General features: G+C 44.0%; 1 protein-coding gene across 1 annotated transcript in view; it reads right to left on the bottom strand.

The window, feature by feature from the left end:
• Positions 1-21,540, bottom strand: part of LOC134354620 (probable voltage-dependent R-type calcium channel subunit alpha-1E) — a 484,959-nt gene that overhangs the window by 162,144 nt on the left and 301,275 nt on the right. The window contains exons 20-21 of the mRNA XM_063063634.1: positions 10,117-10,216; positions 5,945-6,074 (exon numbers count right to left, since the gene is read on the bottom strand). Of these exons, the coding sequence (XP_062919704.1) occupies positions 5,945-6,074; positions 10,117-10,216 (230 nt within the window). The remainder of the gene's footprint in view (positions 1-5,944; positions 6,075-10,116; positions 10,217-21,540) is intronic.

Genomic DNA, 21,540 nt, shown 5'->3' with positions numbered 1-21,540 from the left:
GCAAAAAGAACACAGCTATAGGAGAGCACCACAACACAACACAACCATAATGTCTACATGAACAGCCAGCACAATGCACAAGTAAAAGTTGCAGTTAAACAGATAATTAATTCTGGTTTAAAGTTTCCTTTTAGTAGAAACTCAACTTTTCTTTGACTTGATTGAATAGTTTTATATTCAATTCGGTCAATTCAGTCTCAACCATGCAATGCATAACACTGGACACTTTTGTTACACTATCATTCTCAAAGGCTGATATTTGTCAGATCTCCTACAAAGCTAGAGCACCAGCTCCGTAAAAGGCTCTTCATCTCATGCTGTTGTACCAAAATAGTAATTAAATGCTTCACTAGCATTACAGTGACTTGGCTGTTGAAAGGGCAGGATAGGCTGTTTGATATTCTAGGCTTTAGATGATTCAAAAGAGATAGACAGGGAGGTGAAAGGGGTGGGGGGAGGTTGGTGTCATTGCGACTCAGGGATAGTAATCACAGCTGCTTAAAAGATGACATTGTGGAGGGATTGTCTACTGTGTCAGCGTGGGTGGAAGTCAGAAACAGGAAGGAAGCAATCTGCCTATTTCTCTGCTTGGTGTCCTGGTGGTATTGGGAGGGCTGATGGAAGATTCCAGTACCACCAGGACACTGAGGAGCAAATAAGTAGGCAGATTTTGGAAAGGTGCAAAAATAACAGGGTTGTTCTTTTGGGTAACTTCAACTTCCCTAATATTGACTGGCACCTCCTTAATGCAAAGGCTTTAGATAGGACAGAGTAGGTGGACAGGCCAACTAGAGTGATGGATCCAGTACTAGGCAATGAACTTGATCAGAAAACAAACCCCTCAGTGGACGAGTATTTAGGAAATAGTGACCACACTCCATGATCTTTAGTATAGCCATGGACAAGGATAAAGGCATCCGTTAGTCTTGCGAGACCATGGATCTGCGCCTGGAAAGTCTTCACTCTCCAGGGCACAGGCCTGGGCAAGGTTGTATGGAAGACCAGCAGTTGCCCATGCTGCAAGTCTCCCCTCTCCACGACACCAATGTTGTCCAAGGGAAGGGCATTAGGACCCATACAGCTTGGCACCAGTGTCATCGCAGAGTAATGTGTGATTAAGTGCCTTGCTCAAAGACACAACAAGTTCCGTCGGTTGGGGCTTGAACTCATGATCTTCAGGTAGCTAGTCCAATGCCTTAACCACTTGGCCACGTGCCCACATAAGGATAGGACAGATAATATGGAAGAGTATTTAATTGGGGGAGGACTAATTATAGTATTAGGCAGGAACTTGGGAACTGATGTTCTAGGGTAAATTCATAGCAGCGGTAGCGTAACGATTAGTGTGATGCTATTATATCATGGGGCATCGGAGTTTGGAGTTCAATCGCAGCGCCCTCTGTAAGGAGTCTGTACATCCTCCCATGGAATGTGTATGTTTCTCCTGGTGCTCGGGTTTCCTCCCACAGTCCAAAGATGTATTGGTTAGTAGGTTAATTGGTCATTGTAAATTGTCCTGTGATTAGATTAGGGTTAAATCAGGGGTTATTGGCTGTTGCTGGGCAGAGCAGCTCAAAGGGCTGGAATGGCCTATTCTGTGTCCTATGCCTGAATAAAAATAAAAATAAAATAAATGAGGCTTGTATAAAATGCACTTGCATTGGGTTTTGGATAGGTTTGTAACCCAATGAGACAGGAAAAGAATGGTAGGGTAGAGGAACCATGGTTGACAAGGTAGGCAAAACATTTAGTCAAAAGGAAGAAGGAAGCATTCTTAAGGTTTAGTAAGCAAAAGTCAGACAGACTTTTAAGAATTATAAAGTAGCCAGGAAGGAGCTTAAGAAGGGACTTCGGAGACCCAGAAGGAGACATTAGGATGTCTTGGTCAGTAGGATTTAGGAAAACACCAAGAACTGGAGGATGACTAGAGTGAGTGTAGTACTGCTCAGGGATAAAGAGAAATATGTGCCTGCAGGCAGAAGAGATAGGGGTGGACCTAAATGAATACTTGGCTTCAGTGTTGACCAGGGAGAGAGACTCTGCCAGATATGAGGTTAGCATAGAACAGGCTAATATGCTGGAACATGTTGTAGTCAAGAAGAATGTAGTGGTGGAGCTTCTGAAAAACATTAGGATAGATAAATAATCAGCGACAAGTGGATATACCCCAATTTAAAAGCAAGCAAAAGAAATTGCTGAGGTGATGATGATGATCTTTGTGCCCACCCTGGTTGCAAGAGTGGTACCAGAGGATTGGAGGATGGCAAATTCAGGAAAGGTAATAGGTGTAATTCTGGGAATTATACACCAATGTGTTTTACATCACTGGTGGAAAGACTAATGAAGAAGAGTCTTAGGCATAGGATTTATGAGCATTTAGAGAAGCATAATTCATTAGGGATCGTCAGCATGAATTTGTAAGGGGCAGGTTATGCCTCATATATACAGTATAGAGAAAGATAAATATGCACATTGTGGTAGAGAATTAAACTGGATCAATGAGAGTATTAGGCAGGAAGTAGGGAGAGTTAATTGGAAACGGCTGTTTTTGAACAAGTCCAAATCCAACATGTGGAGGATGTTTAAAGACTAGAGCACATGGTAGGTACTCTATGTTTCAGTCAGAAGGAAGGATAAGGATGCAAGGAAAGAGAAGCTTGGATGTTGAGAGTGGTGATGAATTTAGTCAAGAAGAAAAAATAAAAGCATTAGGAATTTAGAATCAAACAGAGCCCTGGAGGCATATAAAAAGCCAGGAAATAACTCAAGAAGGGAATTAGAAAAGCAAGGAAAGCCATGACAAGTCCTTAACAAGAAGAATTAAAAAGAATCTCAAGGCATTGTATATGTGACGCCCAGGTCTGATTCAGATGATTCATATTTTTTTCTCTGGTATGCTATTCTGTGTAAGCTGCTTGTTTGGGATACTGTTGAAGATAAGAGCTAGGAGAATTGTATCCTATCCGATTAGGATGGCTGGATTTAGGGGAGGTTTCTCTGGTGAAGGATAATTAAGGTTGGGCTTGGGGCTTTGTTGGGGATGAAGAGAGAAGAGGTTGTAGAAGTCGACCTGGAGTGGGGCTGTGATTCGACGAAGACCAGGGGAGATTGAGGGAGGATCGGCGAAGGGGAAACCGTGAGCTTCAACTTGTGCACATTAGACTGTTTCATTAAACTGGGCCCCTTTGCTTTTTTTTCCCCCCGTTACTAACCCTTCAGTCAAATTAAGAATTATAAAGCTAAATCTTGTAATTATGTGCGGTGTACTATCTGTTATTTCATGATACTTACTTGTAACAGGGTGACAAATCACACGGCATCCACACAAACGGGGGAATTTGGCTTGCACCTCAATCTCCCACGTTTGGCAGCGCCAGAGATTGTCTTCCCTCAACTCATGCAGCCGACGGAACCGGAGTGTTACAATTGTGGGGCTTGTCTGGGATCGAATTCGTTGGATGCTGTGTGATTGCCCTGAGCATTGATCCAGTGGGTTGTGTGTTTAAGCCTGTGCTAAACTATTGTCTGGTAAAGTGATTTTGGTACATGGTTATGGATGCTGTTGGGGTTGAGAGGTGGTATGAATCCACCGGGTTATTAGTAACGAATGCCTGTGTGTTGAGTGGGGTAGATATTCGTACCCCTGATGAATTGTTAATTTGAATTTTAAGTACTGGTTAAAGCTGTAGGTAAAGTTATGATTATGGGGCAGAGGTGGGCAGAGACTTTGTTAGTTCAAACTAGCACTGATGTAACGGCAGTGGGACTGCCCGGTGCTATTGGGGCTCGGGGGGGGGGGGCATTGGCTGTCCATACTTTCCGTGAGGAGGAGAGTGTAGGGGAGCGGGTCAAATCGCAAGCTGAGTGTCCTGTAGCTGGTGGCAGAGACTTCAAAGACAGGGTGCTCTCGTTTCTGCGGAGCAAGGGGAAGGAGTGGTCTGATTTGGAACGTCTAATGAGTACCCCAGAAAGGAGTGAGCATTCTGAGTTGCTAACAGCCATCACCTCCCTGGCGAATAAATAGCCCAGTGCACAGGCTGAGGGTCCTAGCTATCGGAAGCTGAGAAGCCCAACCCCGAGGGGGAAGAGGAGTATGAGACGTGGGCGGAGCAGACCTCTCAGTTGTTAGGTGAGTGGCAGTGCTCTGATGATGTAGAGAGACAGCGATTGGTTGAGAATTTGAGGGGGCGGGCTGCTGACATTGTGAGAGCCGTGAAGTCCCAGTACTCCCTTGCCATTGCTGCAGCTTACATGCAAGCACTGGAAAATGTGTTTGGCGCGATAGGGAGCCCAATGGAGCTCATGACAAGAGTTATAGAACATGTGGAGAAAGTGGAGACGCTTCCTGCCTATATCTTCCAGCTAGAGAGACAGCTAAATTGTTTGTGGGCCATTCAGATGGTTGAGGTGGATCAACTAAGAATGGACCAAATAGTGAAAGACCCTCAGTCCCAGGACCTGATCGCTTGGGGTCTCCGACTGTCTTGTAAGATGCACCCCCCCCCTCCCTGGTTTGTTGAGCTGACCAGAGAAGTATGAGAGGAAGAGAATGCGTCGGAGCACGGGAGGCCTTCATCAGCAGGGTACAGCCCTCGGTAGTAGCCCCTGTGTTGAAATGGCCATGGATAGCTCGACCCCGGGAATGGTAAAGGAGATCGTGGCAGGGATGAGAACTGAGATGTCCCGGTTGTTATCAGTGTGTGTGGACCCCCTCTGTATGATGGAGCTGATAGAGAGGCAGACCCTCTAAGGGGATGGACTACTCGGATGGCTGCTAGCAACCGGGGTCCCGCGAAAAGCAGAGTGGTTGGTATTGTCTGTTATTATTGTGGTGAAGTGAGAGTCTGAATAACGGGAAACCCTTCAGAGAGTGAGCCCCCGGGTACCTAAGCAGAGAGAGACGTTGGGAACTTAGAAGAGACCCAGTGAGGGAACAGCCTGGCGTCTTAGGGGGAACACGTTCCCAGCAGTATATCAAGGAACCCTATTCCTGAAGGCTTAGTGGGGCCAAGCTCCAGTGTATCGCTACATTGGTATTTATGGTACCGATTATACTACATTGGTACATTGGTATTGCTCCAGGGTATTTATACTAGAGCCATACTTGACACAGGCTCACAGGTCACTTTGCTGTATCGCTTGTTTTACAACTGGTATCTGACGCATTTACCACTGACACCACTGAATGCACTAGAGATCTGGGGTCTTAGTGCGGGTGATTATCCATATGATGGTTATTTGTCAGAGAAACTGGAGTTTTCGGAGGCAGGTGTGGGAGTGACCAAGATCCTTGCTACATTGGCACTGAGTTTTGAACTCAATGTCTTGACTAATAAAGGGAAGCACCTTTAGCCTCCTGTGTTCTTTCTCTCCATTTGTTCCTCAACTCCAGAACAATGCTAAACATTACCTCACTATAGGAAGGATGTGGAAGCATTGGAAAGGGTACAGAGGAGATTTACCAGGATGCTGCCTGGTTTAGAGAGTATGCATTATGATCAGAGATTAAGGGAGCTAGGGCTTTACTCTTTGGAGAGAAGGAGGATGAGAGGAGACATGATAGAGGTGTACAAGATAATAAGCGGAATACATAGAGTGGACAGCCAGCGCCTCTTCCCCAGGGCACCACTGCTCAATACAAAAGGACATGGCTTTAAGGTAAGGGGTGGGAAGTTCAAGGGGGATATTAAAGGAAGGTTTTTTACTCAGAGTGGTTGGTGCGTGGAATGCACTGCCTGAGTCAGTGGTGGAGGCAGATACACTAGTGAAGTTTAACAGACTACTAGACAGGTATATGGAGGAATCTAAGGTGGGGGCTTATATGGGAGGCAGGGTTTGAGGGTCGGCACAACATTGTGGGCCGAGGGGCCAGTACTGTGCTGTACTATTCTATGTTCTATGTTCTATCCTTGTCCCCAGTGACTGACACTTGAATTGGCCTTACCTGGTTTCTAGATGAGTCCTTGTTGATGGGATCCTCCGCTGCGAGAGCCACGCTGCTGGCTGCAATCACCAGAAGGATACACATCTCAAAGTAGCGCAGGTTGACAATGAAATGGCATGCTCTGCGGACCCTGCCAAGGCAGAAAGAGTCACTGCAGACATTCTGTACAATGACAATTACATTCAGGATGAAAAGAGGAGGTACTCCTGCCCCTTCATCTCCTCACTCACCACCATTCAGGACCCCAAAGTCATTCCAGACAAAACAACATTTCATCCATGAGTCTGTAAGGGTCATCTACTGCATCCGGTTTTCCTGCTGCAGTCTCCTCTACATCGATAAGGCCCAACGTAGGTTTAGGGACCTTTTGCTCCATCTGGCACAACTGGTGGGATTTCAGGGTGGCCACCCATCTTAGTTCTAATTCCCATTCCCATTCTGTCATGTTGGTCCATAGCCTCCTCTATTGACACAATGACGCCACTCTCGGGTTGGAGGAGCAATATATCATATTCCATCAGGGTAGCCTCCAACCTGATGGCATGAACATTGATTTCTCAAACTCTGGTGATTTCTCCATCCTCCCCTTCTCTCATTTCCATTCCCTGTTCTGCCTTCCCTATTACCCAATTCCCTTCTCCTATCCTGCCCATCACCTCTCCTTCCCTTTCTCCATGGTCCACTCTTCTCTCCTACCAGATTCCTTCTTCTTCAGTCATTTATCTCTTCCAACTATCACCTCTCAGCTTCTCACTGCATTCAACCCACCCACCCACCTTTCCCCTCACTTGTCTTCTCCTACCAGCTGTTCCTCTGTCCCCTCCCTCAGCCTTCTCATTCTGGCATCTTTCCATTTCTTTTCTAGTCCTGATGAAGGATCTGAGCCTGAAACATTAACTGTTTATTCCCTTCTATAGATTCTGCCTGACTTGCTGAAATTCTCAAGCATTTTGTGTGCTACTTTGACATTTCTTGGTCATAAAGTATGCTGCTCATCCTGCTGAGCTTGTTCAGCAGATAAAGCTGAACAGGAGGGATCAGATGATAGGGGAGAAAGCTGGAAGAGGATACTAAATAGATGATTCATGAAGATTTAATGCATGCATTTCTAAATGACAATAAATGAGGACTGAGTGTCCTCATAATCTAATCTAATCTAATTATATTGAATGCTGGGGCATGCTCAAAGGTCTGAATGGCCTAATCGTAATCCTTGCTTCAGTGGCACAGATGTCCTGAAGGAGCAAAGTTGGAATCCCAGAACGGAAACTCAACAGTCCTCCTCCCGAACCTAGCACTGCTGAACCGTAACTTGCCAAACAAGTCGGTTGCTCTCTCCTGCACGACGCTGAGCTCCTTAAGTGTTGTTGGAGTTTTAGTCATCCAGCCAAGTGGACGGCATTCTATCAGACTCCTGATTTCTGCTTCATGGAAATCAGAGGATCAGAGAAATCAGACTTATGACGCTGTTGCAAGGACTTGATGGCCAGAATTATAATGAGAGGTTTGGCAGGCTAGGACTTTAATTCTTGGAATGTAGGAGACTGAGGGTAAACTTGCAGAGGTGTATAAAATCATAGTATGAACACACAGAGTCTTTTCCCTAGGGAAGGTAAGTAAAAACTAGATGGCATAGATTTAGTGATGATGATGATGATGACGTCGACTCAGGCCTGAGAGGCCAGCGTCGGGCATTTTCATGCCTTACAAGGCGCGGATCAGAAGGCTGCGTGGGGCACCACTCCTTGCACAGACATTTCGCATTATTTTTCTTTATTTTATGAGGTCAAGTTGCGAGCTCAACACTCAACCCGGCACGGATGGAAAGCGTACTCGGGAGCGGCCCGACTGGATTCGAACCCGGGAACTTCCGTTCTGGAGTCCGGCGCTGATGTCACTGCGCCACCAGCCAATCAAGATTCAAGCTGAGAGGGAAATATTTAAAAAGGACCCATGGGGCAATTTTTTCATGAAGAGGGTGGTGAATATATGGAATGACCAGAGGATGTGAGGTAGGTACAATAACAACACTTAAACAACATTTGGATAAGTACATGGATAGAGGGGTTTAGGAGGAAATGTGACTACACAATGATTGGTATAGACGAATTGGGCCAAAGGGCCTACCACCATCGACTCTAGGACGAGTGGAGGATGCTAGAAGGTAGATATCCAGCCTGTTCATATACCCAAAGTGTTTTAATGACTGGTTTCATTGAATTCTGGCTGATGGTGGCCTCCAGGATCTGATTGTGTGGGAGTGGTTGATGAAAGCCAAGGGTGCTTGGTAGGATTTGTTGGATGTGGTTATTACTCAACTCATCTTCCCTGTGTATCTCGTGTCTGTCAAACTGTTCAGCTCCTTACCATCAGTATAACTTATAACCAAACAATTGTTGGGGAATGTGAATTTCAGTAGTAGTTTCACCAATTTATTGAACAGCCCTAACCTTGCTCAAAGTTCAAAGTAAATTTATTTTCAAAGTATGTATATGTCACCATATACTACCTTGAGACTTATTTTATTGCAGGCATTCACAGTAGAACAAATAAATATAATAGGATCAATGAAAAATTCCAAAGACTGATGAACAACCAACGTGCAAAACAAAATGAACTGTGTAAATATAAATAAATAATACTGATAACATGAGTGGTAGAGTCTATAGGTTGTGGAATCAGTTCGGAGTTGATTGCACAATATATAGCTCATTCATTACTTGCATTTGGCAGTGAGATGCATGATATTGTGGCTGGAGCAAACACTGAGCTGCTAGAGGAATTCAGTGGGTTATATTGGACAAACTAGAGTTGTTTTCTTTAGAGTGTTGGAAGCTGAGGGGAGACCTGAGGGCAGTTTCTAAAATTATGACAGTAAACCAGAGGACATGGGTTAAGGGTGAGGGGGGAAAAGTTTAAAGGGAACATTAGGGGGGGCTTCTTCACACAGAGAGTGGTGGGAGTAAGGAATGAGCTGCCAGACGAGGTGGTAAATGCGGGTTCTTTTTTAACATTTAAGAATAAATTGGACAGATACAAGGATAGGAGGTGTAAGGAGGGATATGGTCCGTGTGCAGGTCAGTGGGACTAGGCAGAAAATGGTTCGGCACAGCCAAGAAGGGCCAAAGGGCCTGTTTCTGTGCTGTAGTTTCTATGGTTTCTATGGTTAAACAGCTTGAACCTTTGCCCCAGGGTTGAATTATTAAATATTAGAGGGCATGCATGTAAGACGCCAGTGTATAACTTCAAAAGAAACTGTGGATGTGGCAAATTATTTTACACAAGATGGTGGTTGGAGCGTGAAATAAGCTGCCAGGGTTAGTACTGGAAACAGAAACGATAGATGTATTTACAAGACTCTTAGATAGGCCTATGAGTATGCAGAGAATGGAACACTGTGGATCATATACTGTACAGGTACAAGCAGAAAGGATTTAGTTTAGTTCAGCATCACAGTCAGCAGAGACACTGTGGGCTGTACATTTTGTTTTAACTGTGGAGAGAAATGGACAGTTAGCATTTCAGGTTAAGAACGTCTCCATATTTTGCTGCCCATTGTTTGGCAATCTCTTCCCATATCCTTCGGTTCTGTTGTGTTTGTGGTCTCGCACTCCCTACCTTTGTTGGATCACATTTCCATTACACCTGCTCCACCAGATACCCCAGTACCACCTCTGAAAATCTGATGTGTTATACTGCCACTGGGTGCTGTACTGCTGTGGTCCCGCAGAGAACAGGGTACATGACCTCTTGAGAGGTTTATGATCAAAAATGTTGACTCTATTTCTTGCTCCAGAGACGCTGACTGATCTGTTGAGTGCTTCCAGCACGGGGTACTTTCTGCTTTCACTTTTCCAACATATGCAGGGTTCTGCCTGGGATAGCCTCAGTTGAAAGGTGTTTGAGGAATTTTCAGACAGGTATGGATAGGTAGGCATCATTCTACCCCTTTGGAACCTGATTTTTGCATCTCTGCCAATACTGCTCCCAAGGCCAAAGACAATAATATTGGATGCCCGCTTTTGGTTGGACAGATTCTTAAAGATTCCAGCACAATCCACCTCATCAGGCAGAAACCCCCGTTACAAATACTCTCATTTCTCTGAGCAATTAATTTTTAATCAGCCTGGTCCAGCGAGGCTGGCAAGCAATCAGGAACTGAGGTGACTTACGGGTTGGTTGTGCTGAAGAGAAACATGGAGCTGTAGGGTATAATCGCCTTGGATTTCTTCTCTTCATCTTTTACTGAACTACTGCTGCTGCACACATTTCCTGTAAAAGAAACCCAGAAAATGCATCGAAATCAAATGGCCTGCTTCACTTCAAACTGGTGTATTCTGTCTCTATCCTATGATGAACAAGCCCACAGTCGAATGCAGAGGGATATGAGGCTGACGTGCATCAGTGCCATGGGGGTGGGGGAAGTAGAGTACTCAGCTCAATCGAGATTCAGCCCGGGGCAGGGCAGGGGGTGGCTTGTCGGGGATGGGACATGGGGCTATCACTCAGTCAACCTATACCTTTAGACGAAGGGGAGACCAGAGCTTTTACACATGCTACAAAGGAAGGGAAGTCTACCTAGGCAAGGAGAGGCAGAACTTTGTAACAGCAGTCATAGATAAAAGTCATACAACTCAGAAACAGGCCCTTTGACTCAACTTGTCCATGGCAACCAAGATACCTATCTAAACTAGTCCCATTTGTCTGTATTTGGTGCATTACACTCTAAATCTTTCATTTCTATGTACTTGTAAGTGTTCAAGTGTATTTTAGATGTTGTTATTGTACCTCCTCAACCACCACTTCTGGCAGCTTATGGATGCAAAAGCCACCTCTCAGATTCCTATTAAACCTTTTCTATCTCATCTTAAACCTGCGCCCTCCAGTTATTGACTTCTAGTTCCAGTTTGGCTCAGTCCATCATGGGTAAAACCCTCCCCACCATTGAGCACATCTACATGAAATGCTGTCACAGGAAAGCAGCATCCATCATCAGGGACCTCCACCACCCAGGACATGCTCCCTTTTCTCTGCTGCCATCAGGAAGAAGGGACAGGATCTTCAGGACTCGCACCACCAGGTTCAGGAACAGTTATTACCTCTCAACCATCAGGCTCTTGAACCAAAGGGAATAACGTCACTCAACTACTTTTGCCCCGTTTTTGAACTGTTTTCACAACCAATGGACTCAGTTTCAAGGACTCTTCAGCTCACATTCTCAATATTTATTGCTTATTTATTTATTATTATGATTTTTTTAGTATTTGTACAGTTTGTTGTTTTTTGCACGGTGGTTGAATGCCCAAGTTGGTGCGGTCTTTCATTGATTCTGTTATGGTTATTATTCTATAGATTGGTTCCTTAAGGTTGTTTTAGCCAGGGGTGGTAATGGGGACAGGCTCTCACTACCTATTAAATGGTCCCAATGGCACGCACCTCCAACAGTCTCGGACAACTGAGTCCAGCTCCTGGCCTTCACGTGTGGCTTAGGTACAAAGCCTGGCAGAACTGTTCTTACTGACAAGAGAATGGGCAAAGGCAGGTTACTGGTGCCTTCAAAACCAGTTGCTTTGAGCAGATGGGGCTCATCAACCATGGCTGGCAGCTTATCTGGGAGAAGCAAAACTGTGATCTATACCCATTCATGGGGAAGGCTTCAGGAGCAAACCCCGAGGGGAAAAATCCAGAGCTGGAGTCCCTAAGACAGTCCTACTTTGAGTCCAACGCTGACTGGCAGTTCCTTTGATTTTGCTGGTACAAACTGTATTGGTCTCTGCCATTCCTTTGGGTTCATCAGATGCGTGGAGAGTGGGAGCTTGCCACATGGGTAACAGCTTGCTCTCCATATCACACTGCCCAGGCTCGTGTATCTAGACAGCCAGGACACAATATCCATGGTCAACTCTGATCAACTGAGGTCTCAGACTCAGACTATAGATTGCTGAGCATTGCCCACAAGAAATTGAATCTCAGGGTTGTATATGGTATTTTGATAATACATTTACTTTGAACTTTTTTGAACTGGGGGAAAAAGACTGTGTACATTAACCTTATCCATGACCCTCATGATTTTACGCACCGCCATAATGTGTTGTACCTTCAGAAAGAGAGGAGAGAGTAATGAGTTGAAAGCCAGCATCTCCTTGAGTGAAAGGATGTGAAGCAAAGGAAAGGTACCACACTGATGGCTGTTATTCTTTATAAGGCTAGAGTACATCACAATTGGTGATGCTGAGAAACAGAATGCATGAAAATGACTATGGCAGGACAACAGACATTGTCAGGGAATTGAAGGACCTGGAAGTACAAGTGCACGATTCACGGAAAGGTGGTGAAAAAGGTGTTTAGCGCTCTGGCCTTCGTCAGTCATGGCAATGATTATAGGAGTTGAGACATTATATTGCAGTTGTATAAGTCGGTGAGATTGCACTTGGAGTACAGTGTACAGTTTTGGTCACCCTGTTATAGGAAAGACATGGTTAAACTTGAAAGAGTGCAGAGAAGATTATGCAGGTGGTGCCAGCATTGGAGGACCTGAGTTGTTGGCTAGGCTAGAACTGTAGAATGCGGGAGAATGAGAGGTGAGTTTATAGATGTGTTTAAAATTACAAGGGGTATAGATAAGATGTATGGCAGCAGATGTTCCCCAGGGTAGAGGAGTCCTAAACAAGAGGACATAGGCCTTAGATGGAAGAGGAGATAGTTAATAGAAACTTGAGAGGCAACTTCTTCACCCAGAAGTTGGTCTGTGCATGGACTGAGCTGCCAGATCAAGTGGTTGAGTCAGGTATGATCGTATCACTTAAGAACCATGTGGACAGGTACGTGGCAGGGCAGGACTTGGAGGAATATGGCCCGAATGCATAAAATTAGGACAAGCTGGTTGGGCACTATGGTTGGCATTGACTGATTATATCAAAAGGCCAGTATCCATGCTCTATTGCTCTATGACTCTGGTAGAATGGGATGTGAAATTTTGAGTATTATCACTTTGTGAATTAGTTAAGAACAAAGAAGGACAGGGAGAGGTACAGAAGACAATTCAGTGTAGATGGGGGGGGTGACAGTGAGACAGTTTTGTGATTGAGAATATCAGGTTGTTACAAAGTGGCCATGATATAACTAGAGGGCAATACTGATGGCTACACAACACGATATGGACAAAACAATGGCTCATGTTGTGAACCACGGATCTGGCATTGGAGGCACCAGAGTGAATTACTCACAGAGAGGTCTAGGGAAAATGGGTTGACAATGAGAGATAAGGACTGCAATACTCAGTGTAATGATGGGGAGAGCTACTGTTCAATATTCTGATAGAGGATCACAATCATTACATCAGAGTGTCTCATGGAAATACACAAAGTGTAATTTTGCAGAAATAAATAAGACACTGAAAAATATGATGCGGCATCAAGGGCAGTGTGATATTGAGAATGGTGTCTATTTTGAACAAAAGTGTGACACTGAGAACAGCATCTCATTGAGAACAACAGTGTGACACAGAACAATAGTATGATACAGGTGAGGAACAACAGCATGACATGGATTATTACAATATGACAATGAGAACAACAGCATGATGTTGATAGCAGGGAGATGATGAGGACAGCAGTGTAACATTGAGAATAATGAAATTACATTGAGAACGGCAACGTGACATTAAGAACAATAGCATCTCAGTGACATCACGAGAATCACATTGAGAACAACAGATTGACCAAGACCAATTAAGCCTCACTGGTAACATTAGAACACAGAACATTACAGCACAGTACAGGACTTTTGGCCCACATATTGTGCCAACCTTTTAACCTACTCTAAGATCAATCGAACCTTGCCCTCTCATATGACACTCCATCTTCTGTCATCCATGTGCCTAAGAGTCTCTTAAATTTTCCTAATGTATTGGCCTCTACCAGCATCACTGGCAACATGTTCAAAGACCCACTACCCTCTGTGTACAAAAACGTACCTCTGACATCCCTCCCATGCTTTCCTCCAATTACCTTAAAATTATGCTCCCTCATATTAACTATTTTTGCACTGGGTAAAAGCTTCTAGCTATACACTTGATCCATGCTTCATCATATTCCAAACTTCTATCAAGTCACCTTTCATCCTAATTTGGTCCAAGGAGAAAAGCCCTAGCTCAATCAACCTATCCTCATAAGAGGTACTCTCCAATTCAGGCAAATCTCCTCCGTACTCTCTCTCTAAAGCTTCTACAACCTTCCCAAAAGGAGGCTGCCAGAACTGAACACTGTATTCCAAATGGAAACTGACTAGGGTTTTATCGAGCTGCAACATGACCTCACAGCTCTTGAACCCAATCTGTCAATTAATGCAGGCTTACACACCATATGCCTTCTTAACAACTCTACCTGCTTGCGAGGAAACTTTGAGGGATCTATGGACAGGCATCCCAAGATCCTCCTGTTCTTCCACACTGGTAAGGTCCTGCCATTAACCCTGTATTCTGCCTTCAAACTCAACCTTCCAAAAAGAATTACTTCACGCTCTTCCAGATTGAACTCCATCTGCCACTTCTCAGCTCTGCATCTATCAATATCCTATTGTAACCCTTGACAATCTACAATATCCACAGCACCACCGATCTTCATGTCATCTGCAAACTTACTAACCCACCCTTCCACTTCCTCTTCCAAGTTATCTATAAAAATTCCAAAGAGTAGGGGTGCCACAAGAGATACCTGCAGTCACGGACCTTCTGGTCTAAAACGTTCCATCTACAACCATCTTCTGCCTTCTATTGGTAAGCTGGTTCTGAATCCACACACAAACAAGAGAAGATCTGCAGATGCTGGAAATCCAAGCAACACACGCAAAATACTGGAGAAACTCCAAAGGCCAGGCAGCATCAATAGAAATGAGTGTTCCTGATGAAGGGTCTTGGCCTGAAATGTCGATTGTACTCTTCCATAGTTGCTGTCTGGACTGCTGAGTTCCCCCAGCATTTTGTGTGTGTTGTCTGAATCCATACAGCCAGGTTTCTCTGGTCCCTTGCTTCCTGACTTCCTGAATGAGCCTACCATGGGGAACCTTATTGAATGCCTTACTAAAATCCATACACAACACATCCACTGCTCTGCCTATATCTATGTGTTTTGTCCCAAACTCAAAGAATTCAGTTAGGCTTGTGAGGCACCAGCTGCTCCTCACAAGGTCATGCTGACTATCCCAAATCAGATTATGCTTCTCCAAATGCATGTAAGTCCTGTCTCTAAGAATCTTCTCCAATAATTTGCCACCACTGAAGCAAGACTCACTGGTCTGTAATTCACAGTTATCCTTTCTTCCTTTCTTGATCAAAGAAATTACATTTTCCACCCTTCAATCATCTTGCACTACTCCTGTTGCCAGTGAGGACACAAAGGCGTAGCGATCTCCTCCCTTGCTTACTGTACTAACCTGGGATACATTGTGTCTGACCCGGGGGACATTTTCCTAAAGTTCTTCAAAAGTTCCAACACATTCTCTTTCTTAACATCAACATATTCTAGTATATCAGCCTGTTTTACGCTGTCCACCCAAACATCAAGATCCCTCTCACTGGTGAATAGTGAAGCAAAGGATTCATTAAGGACCTTGCTTACCTCCTCCAACCCCAGGTACATGTTTCCTCTTCTCTGTGATTGATCCAATCCTCATCCTAGTCATCCTCCTGTTCTTTACATACCTGTAGACACCTTGGGGTTTTCCTTAATCCTACTTGCCAAAGTCTTGTCATGTCCCCCTCCAGCTCTGCTAAGTCCAATCTTCAGGTCCTTCCTGGCTACTTCATAACTCTCAAGAGGCCTGCCTGATCCTTGCTTCCTAAACTAAGTAAGCTTCTTTCTCCCTCTTGACTAAAAGTTCCATATCTTTTGTCAGCCATCATTCCTTCACCCTACCATCTTTTCCCTGATCGGGATTAACCTATCCAGAACCCATGTACGCACTCCCCAAAGAACTTCTACACTTCTGTTGTGCATTTCCCTGAGGATATTTGTTTCAAATTTATGCACCCAAGTTCCAGCCTAACAGTATTATAATTCCCCTTCCCCCAATTGCTTTCCTATATCATCAGCTCCTATCCTTCTCTAAGGATATAGTAAAGGTCAGGAAGTTGTGGTCACTGTCTCTGCAATGCTCACCCACTGACAGATCTGACACCTGACCTGGTTCATTACCTAGTACCAGATCTAGTATGGCCTCTCCTCTAGTCAGCCTGTCTACATTTCCTCAGGAATCCTTCTTGGACACCTGACAAATTCTGACACATGGAAAACTTTTCCACGAAGGAGGTGTCAATCAATATTGGGGAAATTGAAATTTCCCATGACAACAACCCTGTTGTTTTTGCACTTTTCCAAAATCTACTTTCCAATTTGTTCCTCAGTGACTATTGCAATCGGGGGCGGGGGGGGGTGGGGGGTGTCCTGTAAAATACTCCCAAAAGAGTGATTTATCCCTTCCTGTTTCTGACTTCCATTCACACTGACTCAGTAGATAATTCCTCCATGAAGTCCTCCTTTTTTGCAATGGCATTGAGAACACTATGAACATTGAGAACAACAATGTGACTGAGACCAATGGAGATAAATGGAGAATACAGTGTGACACAGTGCCAATAATAAGACATTAGAAACACTGGGATATCCTGAAAAATGAAGTTACACTGAAAATAGGAATAAACAAAAAAATGACAGTGTGATATCCAAAACAAAGCAATTATATTGAGGACAGTAGTTTGACACAAAAATTGACAGAGCTGTGGAGTGTAAAAAAGGCCATCAAAGTTTACAGTAGGCATAGATCAGTTACTGATATTTTATTCTTATTTAGAGATAGATACAGCACAGAACAGACTCTCCTGGCTCACCAAGCAGTGATTTAACCTACTAACCAGTATGTCTTTGGACTGTGGGAGGAAACTGGAGCACCTGGAGGAAATCCACATGCATGGGGAAGTGTGTACAAACCTGGTTACAGAGGATGCCAGAATTGAACTCCGAACTCCGGCGCCCTGAGCTAACCGCTACGTTACTATGGCACCCCAGTACGAGTGGAGAAATGATAGGCAGAGTTATATCAGGGCAAGTGTTGTGCTTTGGGAGATGAAATAAAAAGGATAAGGACATAAACCCTTAACAACATCATTGTACAAAAGGATCATGGTGTCTAAGTATAGCTCCCTGAAAGTGCCAGCACAAGCAGGTAGACGAGTAAAGAAGGTGTAAGGCATACTTGCCATCATTGGTCAGGGCATAGACTATGAGTCAGGAAGTTATGTTACAGCCGTATAAAACTATATGGTTTGGCCGCACTTGGAGTATTGTGTGTAATGCTGGTTTGCCCATTATAGGAACAATACAGAGACTTGGAGAGGGTGCAGAAGAGGTTTACCAGGATGCTGCCTGGATTAGAGAGCATGAGCTGTAAGGAAAGGTTGGGCAAACTTGGGTTATTTTCACTGGAGTGTCAGAAGCTGAAGGGGTAACCTGATGGGATTTTGAGAGGCATAGAAAGGTATTTTTCCTGGAGCAGAAATGCCAAGTACTAGATCACATGCATTAAAGGTGAGGGGTGAAAGTTTTCTTACACAGTGAGCGTAAGGTGGTCACCTGAAACAGGCTGCAAGGGAGCGGTGGAAAAAGATTTGGTAAGGTGTTTAAATGGATGCAAGTAGAACATGAATATGCAGAAAATGGAGGGATATGGATCATGAGGGGATTAGTTTAACTTGGCAGTGTGTGTTCAATCAATGTATAGTGGTGCATAAATATGACCTAAAATGTGATCAGATCTTCACCTATTTCCAAAAACTGGATAAAGAAAGCAATCAAAAATGGCTCCTAACTGAAGCACAACTCACATTTAAAAGAGCACTTGAAATTGCTGTATCAATGGAAACAGCAGACAGAGATGCAAGTGAGTTACAGTCAGGAATGAAAGTGAGTGTGAACAGAATTGTAATGTCTAAACAGAAACCTGCTTGTTCAAATAAATTGTGTTACCATTGTGGCAGGGTCTCATATACACTAGACTAATGCAGGTTTAAAGGTGAAATTTGAACAGGAAATGCAACAAAGTAGGATACATACAAAGAGCATGTTGGGCAGGGAGAAAGATAAGTCAAGTTGGAGTTTTAAAGAGAGCACTAATCTGCATGCTGTTGATAAAAAAACTGATTATGGTAAGTGTGACACAGGACTGCGTAGCTTTGAGAAAAGTAATAAGAGACAAGCAATATAGCTTACACCAGAAGTGAATGGCAAATTAATTAAAATGGAAATGGACACAGGAATAGCTATTCCAGTCATTCTACAAAATGAGTTTGAACAGCAGTTCAAAGATACTGAACTGAAGCCTGCAGGTATCCAACTAACAACTTATACTGGAAAAAGATACTGTATCTCCTGTGGGAATGACTTTGTAACCGTGAAATACAACAATCAACAAGGTCTGTATGTGGTAAAAACAGGAGGGCTTGTGGGTTTGAGATTGGCTGAGACAACTACAACTTGATTGGGGATCCATCCACCATTTGTATACCACATTCCCTGCAACACAGTCAACTGAAAATGAATTAAGAAAGGTACTCGATAGTACCACAGCATGGTTCAAGGATGACATTTGAAATCTCAGACATCGCAAGGATAAAATACTATTAAATGAAATGCCACACCCAAGCTTTACAAAGCCTGTCCAGATCCTTAAACCATCTGCAATAAAGTAGTCAGTGAGCTAGATTGCATGGAAACTGAAGGAATTCTTTCCAAGGTTGAGTGGAGCTCATGGGCAAAGCCAGTGGTCTGAGTAGCCAAGAAGGATGGGTCTATCAGGATTTGTGGTGATTTTAAGTCACCAAATACCCAGTACTGAAATTAGATCAATAGCATCTGCCCTGGATAGAGGATAAACACAAAATAATCTCCAGATGCTGGGGTCAAAGCAACACTCACAACACGCTGGAGGAACTCAGCAGGTCGGGCAGCATCCATGGAAATGATCAGTGAACGTTTCCACGGATGCTGCCCGATCTGGATAGAGGATATCTTTGGAAACCTTTCTGGAGGGAAACACTTTGGCAAAGTGGACTAAGCTAAGGCCTACCTACAGATGTAGATGAAAGAAAAGTCCAAAGTGTTTCTCACGATAAACACTCACAAAGGGCTTTTATCATAAAAATTGGCTTATTTTTGGAGTAGCATTCACACCTGTACTCTGGCAGAAAGCTAAGGATCAGACTGTCCAGAAACATCTTCAAAATCTCAATAAAGTGTTAAAAAAGATTAACAGATTATGGGCTTAGAGTACAACATGACAGGTGTGAATTTTTTAAACTAAGCATCACTTACTATGGTCACACCACTGATGCACAAGAATTACAGTAGTGCGCTGAGAAAATTCAAACAGCAATGGATGCCCCAAGGCCTAACAGTATGTTACAGTTGCAGTCTTTTTAGAATTTCTCAATTACTATAACTGGTTCCTGCCAAACCTGGCTACTCTGCTCCACTCCTTGAACTGATTACTACAGATCTGGAAGAAATAGCAGTGGACAAAGCATCGTAAGGTGGCTTTCCAAAAAGTGAAGTAAATGGTAACGTCAGACACCTAACCCACATTCTGGTACACATCATCCAGTGAAGCTTGCTTGTGATGCCTCGCTTTATGGTAGCCTCATCGTGTGAGGCTACTGCTGTTCTTTTTGGAACATCAGGGAACAAGTCCCGAAATTTCGTGATCAACTGCTTCATTTGCTGCTGCTGCTGTGGTTGTAAATGAGCCAGTTCCTCTTCAAGGTTTTCCAAAATAGTTGAATTTGTCAATCTGGCTGAAATAATGTTTGATTTTAAAATGGGCCTCAGTAGGATGAGCTAGTAAATTTCCAGAGAGCTCGGATCCATCGTTATTTACAGCAACCACCTGTAAATGTCACGTGATGGAAGTGAATGCCCCATAGCCTTTGCATCAAGTTCCCTTACTACTGCAGAGAAAAATTATGCACAGATTGACAGAGAGGCCTTGAGTCTGGTTTGGGGTGCAAATCATTTCAACAGTACTTGTATGGGAGAGAGTTTACCCTCATTACTGAGCATCAACCACTGGTGTCCATTTTCAATCCGTAGAGGGGTGTTCCACTAACAGCAGCAGCATAAATGCAGAGATAGACTCCGTTTCTTGGAAGAAACAATTACAAGACTGAATCAAGAGGATGACTAATCACAGAAATGCTGATGGATTGTCCTGTTTACTCTTGGAAAAGGAACTACCTTGAAAATTTGCAACAGAGGACTCTCCTCTTGACATATTCTCTCTAACGCAAATCGAAAGTCGTCTTATTGCTGCAGCGATAAGTCAAAGGAAACCAGAAAAGACTCCACACTGGCTCCGGTCTACGTGACAACTCAAAATGGCTGGAATATGCAGCAGAAACTTCAGTTCCCTCATTTTTATCAGTGCTGGGGTGAACTTGCCCTTAACAGGGCTTGCCTTATGTGGGGATTGAGAGTTGCAGTACCATCCATGCTGAGAGCTTAAGTGTTGGAGGAGATGCATGCCAGTCATCTAGGTGTTGTCAAAATGAAGGTGTTTGGTTGAAGCTTTGTCTGGTGGACTCGGATAGATCAGCAGATGGAGGTGATTGCTACGCACTGTCCGGGATGCCAACATGTCCAGATGATGCAAGAACAGCACCTTTACATCCCTGGGAATGGCTTGCGTTGCCCTGGCAGAGGATTCATGTGGATTTTGCTGGACCATTAATGGGCACAAGTTTCTTGATAGTAGTGAATGTAGCTACAAAGTGGCCAGAAGTGTTCCTAATAGCCTGCACTACAGTCTCGCACACTGTTACTGTGTGCAGAAGCCTCTTCTCAAGGACCGGTGTTCCAGAACACTTGATCAGTGACAACAGACCACAGTTTATTACAGAACAGTTTCAGTCATTCCTGAAAATAAATGGAATCAGACCTATTACATCTGCACCATACCACCCCTGGCTTGGCAGATAGGTTTGTCCAGCATCTAAAGAACACATTCTGAACAATGTCAGCAGAACACACTAAATGGAAGCAGAAGCTTGCTAATTTCCTCTTCGAATATTGCAATAAAGCACACTCCACAACCAACAACTCACCAGCAAAGCTGTTCCTAGGTCATCCTTTGTGCTCATGCTTGGATCTCCTCAAACCCAATCTGAGAGGAGTATGCAAGACAAACAGCTGAGGCAAATTGAGGGCTCCTCAAACAAGGAGATTCAATCTTTCACTCCTGGACAAGCAGTCCTAACAAAGGACAGAGGTGATCAAAAGTGGGTACTTGGAAAGAACTGGACCATACTCCTACACAGTGGAAATTGTGTCTGATGTCATCTGGAGATGACACATCGATCAGTTGAGCAGAGTCAGTTGTGAGAGAAGAGAAGTGTCCAGAGCTGTTAGAATCACTTCCTGCAGTCCCAGAGTCAACTCCCACAACCACCACGGAGAAAGCCCCTGAATCTGAGATACAGCCACAAGTTTCACCTGCCAAGCAGAGTGATCCCTCTTGTCAGGAAAGACATTATTCCACATTGTAAATACATG

Source organism: Mobula hypostoma, chromosome 12 (assembly GCF_963921235.1).
Source record: "Mobula hypostoma chromosome 12, sMobHyp1.1, whole genome shotgun sequence".
Classification (NCBI taxonomy): Eukaryota; Metazoa; Chordata; class Chondrichthyes; order Myliobatiformes; family Myliobatidae; genus Mobula; species Mobula hypostoma.
This window is presented reverse-complemented; position numbering and strand designations above follow the sequence as displayed.